The sequence below is a fragment of the Carassius gibelio genome, chromosome B17 (genome assembly GCF_023724105.1).
Source record: "Carassius gibelio isolate Cgi1373 ecotype wild population from Czech Republic chromosome B17, carGib1.2-hapl.c, whole genome shotgun sequence".
Classification (NCBI taxonomy): domain Eukaryota; kingdom Metazoa; phylum Chordata; class Actinopteri; order Cypriniformes; family Cyprinidae; genus Carassius; species Carassius gibelio.
The window spans coordinates 2,647,119-2,661,488 of NC_068412.1; the positions used below are offsets into that span (position 1 = coordinate 2,647,119).

Below are 14,370 nucleotides of genomic sequence, written 5' to 3' on the forward strand. Positions count from 1 at the left end.
TATACTTAAGTTACAAAATGTTAGTTTTAGATGATACTTGGGCACTTTATAATAAACATTTAAGCATATAAACACAAAGCAATACGAAACACAATTTCATAACTTTAAACTTTGCTCAAAGGAAGGGGAGGGGGGGTCTAGTTGTGGTTTACTACATTAAACCAAAATACCGTTACAGATAAAGTCATATTAAACACAATGCACACAAAACCTGTTTAGATATGATGAAATAGCCTACCGCAGACAAAAACACAGATAACTTTTACTTACCAGATATTACAAAACAGCCACAGGATAGGGAATCAAAGAGCAACTTCTGTGTTATTTCTGAGAACGCATTCATTTGAATCAACGCTTTTTCAAGGACAAAGTTTTAATCCAGTTCTCTTCTCTAAAGATTGAGCACGCAAACTCTGACTGCTCAACTCTCACGACGCTGCGTGGACAGATTGACACGCCCCTAAACTTAAAAGACACCAGAGTTAACCAATGAGACTGAAGCTGTCGCAAACCTAATTAGATTATGCGCAGAGAAGAACCAATCCCGTTTCAGGAGGAGAGGACCTCACAGTGTTTATCCGAGTAACGCGTGTTTGGTTGCTGGGTTACATTATTAAGGCTATTTAAATCTCTGTTTGGTGACAGGCATCTACTCTTAAATGGACTCTTGTGTTTGGACCTGAAGGTTTGCGGCTGTGCAGTTTTTATTAGATTTTTGAGAAAAGAAAAAAAAAAAGTTCTGAGGTTTCCAAATGGTGCATTTCAAAATCCTTCTTCAGTTATTGCATGAATCCTAAATTATGTTTGCTCCCATATATATCCGATGATTCACTCTCACATGGTAACAGCTTCAGTTTATGACCACATGATGGTTTATGAGGAAATTAAAGAAAGACATTTCAGAAAGATGTTGCTGTATTCATGAGTAGGCCTACATTACACACTAGTCAACAAATATACACTTATACCCTCATAGAAACAGTTGTACATAGTTATAAACACAATTTGTAAGGTTATCATGTGTTGATCAAGTGTTGAATGCTGTGGGCTTTCAAGAGTGTGTGTGAGAGAGAATCTTTGAGGATTTCTGCACAAAATGTGAAATGACACAATAAATCGATCTCAGGTTTCTCTGCCGCCTCAGTGCTGTCTCTTAGCAAACCTCAAACCACTCTCTAATCCACACAACATCTGAACAGCCACAAAGTTGAGCTCATAAATTATGTCCAAACATTTCATAATACTGCACAAATTTAATTAGCATGTTAAAACTGAATCTTTAATTCAGACCTTACCAAAGCTATTTTATATTAATTAATAAAAAAATAATAATTAAAAAAATCTACATACCTAAATGTGAGTAGCATGTATATCATCCTTTATTTATTCATTTCTGTGGTATATAATATGTATATAGTGCACAGTATGCAAACTTTGTGAGTGCATGGAATACCCCAATGACACAGAATAGATGCCAAAATGAGCAGTTAATAATAAGACTTATCAGGACAGCCTGCATTGTAATGCACTTAATATGACCTGACGTTTCTAGCAGGATGGATGGGAGAGAATTACTGCACTGATTTGAAGCATCTCTTTTTAGCTTGTAAAATGATAAAGGAAAAGATCATCCAAAAATAAAAATTCTGTCATCATAAACTCATCTAAACCTGGAACATAAGAATTTTGGCATTCAAAAAACATTGGACCCACCCCACTGACTTTCATTGTAAGAGATTTAACGTTCCAGTGTTTTAATCTTTGGGTGAACTATACTTAAAAAAAAAAATGGATTAAAAACTAAATGCACATTAGCCATACCCTGGAGACTGTGTGTGTGTGTGTGTGTGTATATGTATATATATATATATATATATATATATATATATATATATATATAAAAAAGATTAACCATGTACTTAAAATAGACTGCAATCCAGTTAATCTATATATATCCTAGCTGCAGCATGGCACAATGTCCTCAGAGGTTTTGTAATGTTAGGTAGCATAGGCATCCAACTATTCATAGAAAAACAGTACGCAATGCTTTCTTGTTTTAATTAAGATTTTAAGGTCAGGGTCTTTAAAAAATAAAATAAATACAAGCAAACAGGTAATATATAAATCTTTTCTATATAAAAATATTTTCTATATAAAGCTTTTAGCTTTTTTTGTTAATTAAAACGTCTTCTCTTATTTTATTAAATTGTATTATTGCTTCCTTTTTTTCTATTTAATTCTATTGAAATGTGTGCAGTTTTGAAGTTTTGTCAATACTGTACATCAAACAGTATGTCTGTTCTTTGTAGATTAATTTTGTCATATTTGAATGATATGATGGATATGTCTTAATTGCTTTCCAACCCTGGGAAATGTGACTGGCATTGCTTTCACCAGAAAAGGCCATTTCTCGTGTGCTGAAGAGTCTGAAAATGTCTTCTTGAGAAACGGGATGCAGCGATTCAAACACAGATTTCATCAGTAATATGCTCGATCAAACATTATCCCCTTTGCTTCAGCATTATCAGAGTGAGTACGACAAATGTTCATGTGACCTATCTGTTATTTGCAATGAAGCTTGTTTCTCATTTTCGCGGCTGTCCCTGAGGAAAAGCTCTGAGCTCTCTGTGAGCATAGGGACAGAAAGGTGTGAGACTAGATTACGCATGCATGAGCTGTTGGGACATCCCCCTTTGTCTTCCCCCAATCAATAAAATAGCCAGCATGGAGACCTAGAGCCCATAGACCCACTCCCACATGTACGTCTCCGGAGCAGTGTGCAGGGTCTTTGTGTGTTAGATGTGTTATGCCCCCTGATGTTAGTCATTCTCCTTCAATTCTCACATGGTCAGACTGGTGTGAGCTGGTGCATTGCTCATGTGGAGTGTTTTACGCATGCAGGATTCCCAGAGGAGAGAGAGAGAGCTGGGAGAGAGATCACAGCTCAGATTTCATGAGCCAAAAAATTAGACTTCATGGCCAGGCAAAAAAGAGGAGCCTGGATTAGCTGATCTTAAAAATCAAATATTAAAATACATGCAGTACCAGCCAAATGTTTAAATGCACTTGAGTGAATTGATATTTCTCATGGCCTTAACTCTATAAAGCCTGATTTATCATATTTGAAATGTATTTCTAAGGCCTCTATATTATCAACATGAATAAATCTTTGTTGAAAAACTTCAACTTTATTGATTTAACACATTTCTTGTTGTTGGTAATATTTCACTTACTGTACCGAAGCAACATTTTTTTTATATGTTTTACCCACAAAATTTAAATTACAGATCTTTGATCATGAAAATAAGCATTTGGATTTCATCTTAAAACATATTATTGGGAGATATAGATTGATGACTGATATTAGATGCATTTTATGCAATTATATAAAGATTGTATCGAATTATGTAACAAGCTATGAGAATTTAATTTTACTTTATATAAATGTCAGCATTTTCCTCCTCGAATATGACCACCATGTTTCTTTATATCATATTTTATGCAGGTTTTGTTTTCAGATTTTATACATCTATATCCAACTATATACAGTTCTGTGCAAAGTCTTAGGCCACTAGTATTTTTGCTGTAGTGTGTGAGTAGGAAAGATTATTTTTTCCAAACAGGATTCTTGAAGTGTCTTGGAAACACTGCCACAGTTCTTCTGGACTGAGTCTGTCTCAGTTTCTTCTGTTTCTTCGTGTTATTCCAGACAGACTGATGATGATCAGATCAGATCTCTGTGTGGAGCACTGGCTGTTGTCAGACAAAAATCTCACTGCATCATTACAATTAATGGCTAAATTAATGTTTGGAAATGTAAACTGATATTTACTACTGACACACTACAGCAAAACAGAAATAACTGAATTCAAACCATTTTTTGTTGGTGTCACCTCATGAAGTTCACCAAAACATGCTCAATGGGGCGTTGTGGGACATTTTTCTGATTATTGTGGCTCAAAATTAATTTGTCTTTTCCCAACAAATGTGCAGATAATTGTGGGCTGTGTGTGTTTTATCAGGCATTATAAGCAGCAAATATTCTTATCAAAATAAACGTGAACTAAATATAAACATGCTTGCATTGCCTCTTGCATTGTTTGGTGGGAAAGACAAGTGTAGGTCGTGAATTAACAAATTAAAGAGATCTCTCGCTAATAATAACTATTTCCCTCTCTGTAACTCAGATGGGCCTGTCTCAAAAGAATTTGTAAAAATGAAACAGACCTAATTAAGCTTTATTTATTAGTTTACTTGTTTTTTTTTATCTCTAAATTTATTTTATCTTTCTAATCAGGGTTACAACATATCAGAAATATTCATAAAACTGTGAATTTATTCTGTCCCATGCAGGGTGAGACCCCAGCGGACCAAAGGCCATATGCCAGGTCACAGATTTCAGTGCGAAGAGAGCTCTAAAGATATGGTCCCAGGCCACAAGGGGATCGAACCGGAAAAAGATTCATTTTCTTATTTCATGCTTTGATGAATCCATATCCAGGGACTTGTTAAATGATGCTGAAGCTCAAAGTACGATCTCTAATCTGACCGCTTGTTTGGTTAGCAGCGTGTGGAGGAGGGCACAGGGGAGCACAGATGCTTGCCGTCATTAATAAGCATGATCATGAATAATTAATCACCCTAAAACTGAGTGAATACTGATGAGGTAAACTGAAGGGCCAGATTGAAGTAACCACAGGGGAGGGAGGCTACAAGACTTAAAGTCATGAGAACATTGGTGTCCAAATGCTGGCCTCGTCAATGCTGCAGATTTGAAACTAAGAGGAAAACTCATCCAACACAGCATCTGATTTGAGTTATTTAGAGTAAGTTAAAACGCAATAGCAAAATGCTCAGGGGAAATATATTCAGACAATCCTTATTTTTTGATCATACCTTATGGATGCAAATATATATTGAAATCAACTCACAGTGACTCTTCAGTGTAAAAAATAATTAAGTTTTCAGTTACTGTATTTAAAAAAAAATAATGGTATAATTTGGTTAATTTTAATAAATCATTGCATTTGCAATTTGGAGTGTTTCATTTTCACAAACAAGCACTACATGCCAAGCAAGTTTGTTACTAAAACAATTTTGGTTCAAACTGGAAGTCAAGTTAGCCCAAAGGCTGAAAACATGTACATCTGTTTAAAACAAACAAAAACCCTGGAGAGGTTCTTTAGAGGAAACAATAAGACTTTTGTCACTAAGCACAAAACCAGGTGTCAAAGCCTGAGGCGCTGCATTAGTCAGTGTGCCCTGTGATGGACTAGAACAGTTGGTGTCCTATAAAACCACCCAACTGCTGTTTGTCATAGGAACTGTTTTCCTGTTTTTTAAATCATACAAGACCTTAAGGAGGGGCCAATTACAATGGAATTAAAAAAGAAAAAGTAAAAAATATTCCTTGGGAAAACTTCAAATGCCATTTTACACGATCTTTATACAAGTTCTCCTCAGTGAGAGCTTACGAGGAAATTTGATCTGTTTGTTTTTCTATCGATCGAAACTGACCCCCCCTCCCCCTCTAAAATTCGGAGGAATTGTGCAATGGTATTAAGCTACTGACATTATGCTATTCCCCAGAGCTGAGAAACTTCACATCAGAAATATATAGTGAGTCCCAACCATGATTTTAGATCTGACTGTTTAGCACATCAGTGCATGAAGGCCAGTGGACCGTCCTCAGAAATACTCCAAGGTCTAGAAAGTGAGAAGCAGAGGAGTTAGTCTGACCTCTACTGGTTATGCTCTGCATCTGATGAAAAAATACCTTCATTTGAGGAGTGACTGAGCTCCACCATTGTCATTTTATTTCAGATATTAAAAGTACATTTAATTCAGATAGCAAACAGCAACTATATTGATTTGGACCACCAACAGTGGTACCGACAGCAAGGTCCGAACTCACTGTCAGTGTCAATGAGCTGACACATGCAAGTTACCCTAACAATAGATAATTTCAAGCAACAGTTTTCTAACTTTAAATACAAATCCAAACTACAGATTTTAAACTGAGAAAATCAGTATTTATAAAAATAAAACAGTACATAAAGCCTTGCCTTTGAATGGCTTACAGGGCTGTCAGATGCAGATATACTACACAATGAACAGCCACGTGAAACAATTCAACAGACATAAAACTAATGCACAAATTACGGTTTAAGTGTGTATCAAGGTAGTTGCGATTAACCTCATTACTGTACTGACATATTTCTGAATAAAATTAACAAGAAACAACAACGTAATGTGGAACTTAATGGTATTTATTCTTAGGCTGGGTCTATTCTTGGGTAAAGTGAGCTGCATGTCTGATGAACTGGTTTAACTGCAGCATGGCTTTACATACGTCTGCAGAGAGTTGTTGTTCATAGTGTGTGACAGGGTGAGCAAGTTATGACAATGATTTTGACCTTCTAATATTTAATTTAAAAAAGAATGCACGGAAGAATCATTCATAATAATTAAACTTATGTTTTAAACTTTAAAAAAAAAAAACATTTACATTGTTACAAGAAATTGTACCAAGTTGTATAATGACGAATGGAATGTCATCTACATTACAGGCAATATTACTGTGATCAGGCACATGGAGAATCAAGGTAGACCTTAATATGATGGATATACGGACTCCACAATAACACTTTCACAAGTAACCTCCATTGCCTTTATTTGGCTCATACAGATTCTGATGCACCCTCCTCTTTCCTCTTCTTCCTTATCGATTTCATCTCTCTTCTAAATATGTTCTGCAGGTTTTTATTAAGCTCAGTTGAAGACTTTAAGACCAAGTAAAGAAATTTTAAGAGCAAATGGTTATTGATATAAGTTCTCTAAATGTAAGTCTCAGAAAATGAGTTGTTTTAAGCAACAGTTTGAAAATACAACATCAGATCTCCATTAGTTTTTAATTCATTATTTAAAAAAAAAGCTTAATGAGAGTAATAGAAATAACTTTTACTGTACCTTTCGATCACACTGCAAAAAGTGCTGTTCTTCCTCAGTATATTTGTCTTGTTTTTCCAGTGTAAACGTCTGAAGCTTTTTTTTGTCAAGACGCGTGACTGATCAAGTAAAATTATGATTAAAATCTGGTTGTTTTAAAAAAATAAAAAAAATCTACTTAATTCAAAGGGAAAAGTAAAGGATTTGACACTCATACTAATGTGTGTTCATCTTTTAAGCATAAGCTCACTTCATTTGTCCAATTTCTCAAAAAGAACACTTATTTCATAACTAAATTTATAACTGTGTTGATTTTGTATCTTGATTTAAGGCTGTTTAGATATTCGTACTGAGAAACAGATCAACAATACTGTGGTAGATCAATTTCTTTTGCAATGTTATGCATGCAACATTTAATATCATGGCTTTACAAATTAAAAGACTCTCTGCTTTGATTTAAGACTTGAAGGCCTTAAAGGGATAGTTGACCCAAAAATGAAAATTTCATCATCATTGACTTGCCCTCAAGTTGTTCCAAAGCTAAACGAATTCCTTTCTTCTGCTGAACACAAAAGAAGATTTTGAAAACTGTGGGTTACCAAACAGAAACGGCTTGAGGCTGAGTAAATGATGACGACATTTCATTTTGGGGCGTACTCTCGCCTTAATTTGTGGAAGAGTGAATTAATACTTTTAAAAACCATATTAAAGACCTGCAAAGTCTATTTTGAGCACTTTTAGCACTGCCTGGATAAAAAGCATTGAATTCATCTGCGAGCCTATTTATTTAGTTTTGACTGTTGACATTTTTTCTTATCAGGGTTTAATGTGGAATTGGTTTGGATTGGTTTAACTGATTTGGAACTAATGTGAACAGGGTTTATAGTGTTGGGTAACGACAACGAGTGTCAACAACTGAAAAAAAAACAGCTAATAAGCGGAGACAGATCTAAAGAAGGATTTCTCCTCAACCATTTCGACTGCAGCTTTGCAAGGTAGTAAATTGACTTAGGATAAAATAAAGCCTAACTATTTGTTTCAGAAGTGAGAAGAATGCTATACCAGCGATTACAAATCTATTCACTTTGAGTTTATATTGGAAGATAGCTTGATCAAAAATAAATGTTTGAAGCATGCACTGTTAATTGGACATAGACGCTGTCTGAACATCAACCTTCTCAAATGCTCTGCTCTAAATCTAAAGGTTCATTTAAATAAAAATGCCAGGATTTACATGTGTCACTGTAGTTGGCTCAGTGCATCCACCGATATCTTTCATTGTTAATGTGGAAATCTTAAATCCTCCGTTTTCAATCAGTAGGTTATGGAGTGGTTACACTGGTTTTTATCTGAAACCAAATGTAGATTTCTGCTGATTAAACAACTCTGTAGCCTCAGTGATTTTCTAGAGCTAATAATACAGTGCCTCCTCCTCCAGTTTTCATGCCAGGAGCAGATGGCTGGATAAACAGCACCATCAAACTGCCAGGTTATAAACCGGAAGTATGTTCATGGACATACATGGCCAGGTACATTATGAGAGTATTTAGTTTCGCACAGGCAATCTCATGAATCATGAGATGTCACTGACATTGGCTTACAGATTTGCCATCAGATCAAGATACTATTAAATCGCATACCATCATAGCAGGTACTACATTTGACAAGACTTACTTTGTTCTATAAAGAATCCATGCATGTAGTGAATGTAATCCAGCTGTAATTTTGGCACGGTCAAGAATCAGTTTCATTGCTTCACCACCATCTATGAATCATGTCCTGGGGCCTTGTGGAATAGTTAGGTGTCCACTGGACACATTTTATATAGTAGGTCACACAGGTTCACCTACAGTTTTAATGATTTCTCCAAATGTAGACATGCTACTCATCTCACATTGTTTTTTGGCTACTATATTGCATATGAATTTTGGCATTCATAAACCACAGCAGAAGGGAGTAAGTTTTCTCCCATCAAAAAAAATTCATAAAAGAATAAAGTGGTTCAATCTTCTCAAGAGACTTGATCATTTTATATGATAGAAAATTTTAATTTGAGCTTTTATTCACATTAACACTCATAAGTGAACATACTTTGAACACATCAAATATATTAAATGGAAATGCAACCATGCTTACTTCATGCACAAGATCATTGTCTTGATTGCAAATAAATGCACAGACACTATTTAACTGAACAGAGATGACATCACTGAATTCAATGATGATCTGCCTTTATCATTTTGCATTATTGACACAGTTTTCCAAATGAATGTTGTTCAGTTGCTTCGACGCAATGTATTTTGTTTAAAGTGCTATATAAATAAAGGTGACTTTGAACTAATCATGTTTGTCTTTTATTCCAATGTATTATTTTTATGACATTTTTGAAGCCTGAATATTTTGGTCGCATGGATTTTTATTGAATAGATAAAAGTGAGATACTATATTAATACTGATATATATATATATATATATATATATATATATATATATATATATATATATATATATATATATATATATATATATATATATATATATATATATATATATATATATATAAACAGTCTCAACAGTCTCTGTTCAAATAATGAACTAGGCTTATTTGAGGTGTTATTGGCATTTGGGCCACCCATTTAACACAGTTCTGTTAAAGCATTTCTGACTGCTTGGCACAACATGTCACCTACCTTCCTGTTACTCCAAAACTGAGAACAAAAGTAAAGAATTTGCTGAAACTGGACCTGTGCAAACTACATGCAAATCTATTTTTTTATTATTATTATTATTATTATTTTTTAATAAAAATGTCTAATTCCTACAGCAGAAATGCACTGACAATATCACGGTGTCAGTTAATACAAGGATATCTCAGGAACTACTCAAAGCAATGATTTTCTGTTCATTTTGATTTATATGCACACAAACACGCACAAAAAAAAAAAAAAGACACTCTTTGAATCAGACTGAATCTTAAACTCTTAATTAGTAATAAGTGAATAGGACCGCGCTTTTCATAAATGAACTTTTACAGTGAGGAAAATAAGTATTTGAACACCCTGCTATTTTGCAAGTTCTCCCACTTGGAAATCATGGAGGGGTCTGAAACTTTCGTCGTAGGTACATCTCCACTGTGAGATACATAATCAAAAAAAAAAAAAAAAAATCCAGAAATCACAATGTATGATTTTTTTTACTATTTATTTGTATGATACAGCTGCAAATAAGTATTTGAACACCTGAGAAAATCAATGTTAATATTTGGTACAGTAGCCTTTTTTGTTTGCAATTACAGAGGTCAAACATTTCCTGTAGTTTTTCACCAGGTTTGCACACACTGTAGGAGGGATTTTGGCCCACTCCTCCACACAGATCTTCTCTAGATCAGTCAGGTTTCTGGCCTGTCGCTGAGAAACACAGAGTTTGAGCTCCCTCCAAAGATTCTCTATTTGGTTTAGGTCTGGAGACTGGCTAGGCCACGCCAGAACAGAGCCACTCCTTGGTTATCCTGGCTGTGTGCTTCAGGTCATTGTCATGTTGGAAGACCCAGCCTCGACCCATCTTCATTGCTCTAACTGAGGGAAGGAGGTAGTTTCCCACAATCTTGCAATACATGGTCCCGTTCATCCTCTCCTTAATACAGTGCAGTCGCCCTGTCCCATGGCTGAAAAAAACACCAAAGCATGATGCTATCACCGCCATGCTTCACAGTAGGGATGATGTTCTTGGGATGGTACTCATCATTCTTCTTCCTCCAAACACGTTTAGTGGAATTAAAACCAAAAAGTTATATTTTGGTCTCATCTGACCACATGACTTTTTCCCATGACTCCTCTGGATCATCCAAATGGTCATTGGCAAACTTAAGACGGGCCTGGACATGTGCTGGTTTAAGCAGGGGAACCTTCCGTGCCATGCATGATTTCACACCATGACGTCTTAGTGTATTACCAACAGTAACCTTGGAAAGTAACGGTGGTCCCAGCTCTTTTCAGGTCATCGACCAGCTCCTCCTGTGTAGTTCTGGGCTGATTTCTCACCTTTCTTAGGATCATTGAGACCCCACGAGGTGAGATCTTGCATGGAGCCCCAGTCCGTGGGAGATTGACAGTCATGTTTATCTTCTTCCATTTTCTAATGATTGCTCCAACAGTGGACCTTTTTTCACCAACCTGGTTGGCAATTTCCCTGTAGCACTTTCCAGCCTTGTGGAAGTGTACAACTTGGTCTCTAGTGTCTTTGAACAGCTCTTTGGTCTTGGCCATGTTAATAGTTGGATTCTTACTGATTGTATGGGGTGGACAGGTGTCTTTATGCAGCTAACGACCCCAAACAGGTGCATCTAATGGAGTGGAGGTGGACATTTTAAAGGCAGACTAACAGGTCTTTGAGGGTCAGAATACTAACTGATAGACAGGTGTTTAAATACTTATTTTCAGCTGTATCATACAAATAAATGGTAAAAAAAAAAAAAATTATACGTTGTGATTTCTGGACATATTTAGATAATTTCTCTCACAGTGGACATGCACCTACGATGACCCCCTCCATGATTTCCAAGTGGGAGAACTTGCAAAATAGCAGGGTGTTCAAATACTTCTTTTCCTCACTGTATATAAAATTAGGCTTACATGCAATAAATTTAGAAGAAAGCAAGACTTTTAAATTAGTCAAAACTATATTCACAAGGAAAAAATACTCATTTGTATATTTGCTTTCTATATTTTTATTCCTGTAAGTAAATGACTCTGTATTAACAGTCTATTGAAACTATTTCACAATTTTGGAGAAAGTAAAACAATATTGTGTGACTGAACACTAGCAGTGTGTATTTGATATATTCAGTGTGTGTGTGTGTGTGTGTGTGAGACAAGTGAAGCTGTATCAAAACAGATGTGTGCATTACATATTTCCGATGCATTAAAGCTGATCTATTGATGAAATGGGAGTCGGTGAGAAGTTCTAAACTCAAACCGAACAGCAAACATCTGGTGGCCACCCATAGTTTAGATCAGTTCACAGCCTAAAACATTTCATCTTATCCACGACACTTGGGCCATTATCACTTGGCTCTTGGCTTTAATGGGTTGTGTGCAGATGGTTTTTCTTCTCGATACAAAACACAGTCCTAAAGAATGTTTTTTTTACAACCAGAGCATGTTTATTTGAAACTAAAACAAATTCCACCCAACATCCATATTTCCTTTGAACGCCTTTTCTGAGCTCTTGTATTTCCAAGGAAGTTTGATGAAGAAAAATCACAGACATTTAATATTGGGATAATACATCGTAGTTTAATTATTTTTTTTTGTCCTTTTCAAAGCAACTAAAAACGCAGTACTGTTCTCACTGTATTTGATGTACGTATATTCTGCTTTAGAGACAAGAAGCATTGGACACCACACAATCATTCATTTCAAATTTTGCAGCTGCAGTTTTGAAAAAGAAAAGACGAAAAAAAAAGCCAGTGCTGATTTCAAGTAATGCAATCAATCCAAAGGAGACAGCCAGAATCCTTACACTCTTCCATAGGAAGGTCAAACCTCTTTTCATCCTGCATTTACAATTAGGCTACACAATATTTTGGCAAGCAATTGTCAAAGAAAAAAAAAACACCTAGTTAAAACAATGGGGCTGCTTTAAAAACTAAAAACAGGGAATAAAAAAAAATATTAAAATCCCACCTACCAATTATATCCTCTAGTGTGAGCCGCCTAGAATGCATATACATTTGAAGCTTGAGAAGCAAGAATCATTCGTTAAGGTGTCTGCTATGATCTAGTGAACTGAGTGGGTCCTGTGAGAGCTTTTAAAACGATTACAGAGATGACTATACAAAATGATCTTTACCTACTGAGTGATGATTATGTTTCCTCAGTGTCTGTTTTCTCTAGCTCAGGTTCAGTCTCAGCGTTCACCTTTGGCCCAGTCTGTTCAGTGTCTGCATCCACAGAGGGGGAAACAGACAATTCTGGGGTCTTCTCTCCTGTCAAGGGCTCATTCTGGAAGCAGGTGGGTGTGGAGGGAAGGGATGGAGAGGGGCTACAAGAGGGCTCTTCAGCGGTCAGGGACGCAGGTTCCAAAATGTTTAGCTGAGGTTTTGAATCAGTCTCCATTCCATTGACACATGACACTCCGTCCTGCTCTTGACTACTTGCCGTCTCTTGAGGGGGGCTGAGTGACTTGGGCTGTGACTGCAGCTCTGGTGTTACCTCTGGTTGGGGTTCAGCATCTCGTTCTGTTGGCTGTGGTTCCTGATGAGGCTGGTGTTGGGTCATTTGCACTTGTTTCTGTGCATGAGGCAGAGCGATCGATGGGGTCGGCAGAGGGAGCAGCGGCTGAGACTTGGGAAGCAGCGGTTGGGGCTGAGATTGTGAAGAAACGGGTGTCCAGCGCTCTTTGTCCTTCTCATTCTCCCTCTCTCGCTCCCGTTCTCTCTCACGATTGCGCTCTCTGCCGCGTTCACGGTCCCGATTCCTGTCCCTCTCTCTTTCGCGCTCTCGGTCTCGCTCACGGCTTTGGCGATTGCCATTCATTTCACCTCGGAAGTCCATGTCCCTGTCATCTCGGTCCCAAGGTCTGCGACGATCATCGTAGTCCTGGTGCATGTTGGCATTAAAAGAAGGCCCAGTTCCGCGATTCCAAGCGGGTCCTGATGAACCTCCGCTGCGGCCCTCAAAACGATTCTGAAAGTTAGGGTTGGAACGATCCTCCTGGAAACCCTTTGGAGGCCCACCAGACATCCCCCTCATGTCTCGCTCATCAAAGTCCCCCCTGGGTGGTCCCCAGCGACTTTCTGCCCTGAAGCCTCCGGACATATTCTCTCTTCTACCTTCTCGACCTTCGGCTTGCATGACTGTTCTCGGAGGTCGTTCTAGTAAAGGTGGTCTGGGAGGCACAGGTTCAGTACGCATCTCCAAAGGAGGCGTCTTTAACAACCCCGTGCTCTGCTTCTCTGGTGGTGGAAAGCGATAGTCCTGATCTCCTTCTTGTTGGGCACCTCCATCTGACCTGGGTGGTGTTTCATTATCAGTCTTGGCCAGACTTTCAGCTCCAGCAGACGAAGGGTTAGGTGCCCTTGAGAAAGTGCTCTCAGCGCGGTTGAACTGCTCCATTTGAGAGAATGGAACCCGAACCCGGGCTTGGGCTTGAAGTGAAGCATCCAGGATGTTGTTGGTCTGGTGTGCAAGGCCTGGCTGCATGAGCAGGGGGAAGCGGCCCCCGTGTCCCTGGAGCAGGTTGGGTCTCAGTTCCAGGGGAAGCAGCCCTGCCATCCTCTGGCCAGAGAGAGGATGTGTTAGAGATGCAGAAGGGTGCATACCCAGCAGACCCATTCTACTGCGCACTGCATTCTGCATTCCTGCAAAAAAAAAAAAAAAAAACAAGTACAAAGATAAATACAACATGTCTCATGTTGGTGTG

General features: G+C 37.5%; 2 protein-coding genes across 6 annotated transcripts in view; both read right to left on the reverse strand.

Annotated features, from left to right (window-relative positions):
• Positions 1-12,861, reverse strand: part of tiam2a (TIAM Rac1 associated GEF 2a) — a 94,592-nt gene extending 81,731 nt beyond the window's left edge. Inside the window, exon 1 of one of the 3 annotated variants that reach the window (XM_052579835.1) lies at positions 12,799-12,861. The gene's annotated coding sequence lies outside the window, so the exon portion shown is untranslated. Of the gene's footprint in view, positions 1-270; positions 633-12,798 lie in introns of those variants that run through there. The other 2 variants (XM_052579834.1, XM_052579837.1) reach the window with 2 other exon arrangements.
• Positions 12,087-14,370, reverse strand: part of scaf8 (SR-related CTD-associated factor 8) — a 44,097-nt gene continuing 41,813 nt past the window's right edge. For all 3 annotated transcript variants that reach the window (XM_052579841.1, XM_052579842.1, XM_052579843.1), the window contains one exon: positions 12,087-14,308. In XM_052579841.1, the coding sequence (XP_052435801.1) occupies positions 12,813-14,308 (1,496 nt within the window). In that variant the 3' untranslated portion in view covers positions 12,087-12,812. The remainder of the gene's footprint in view (positions 14,309-14,370) is intronic.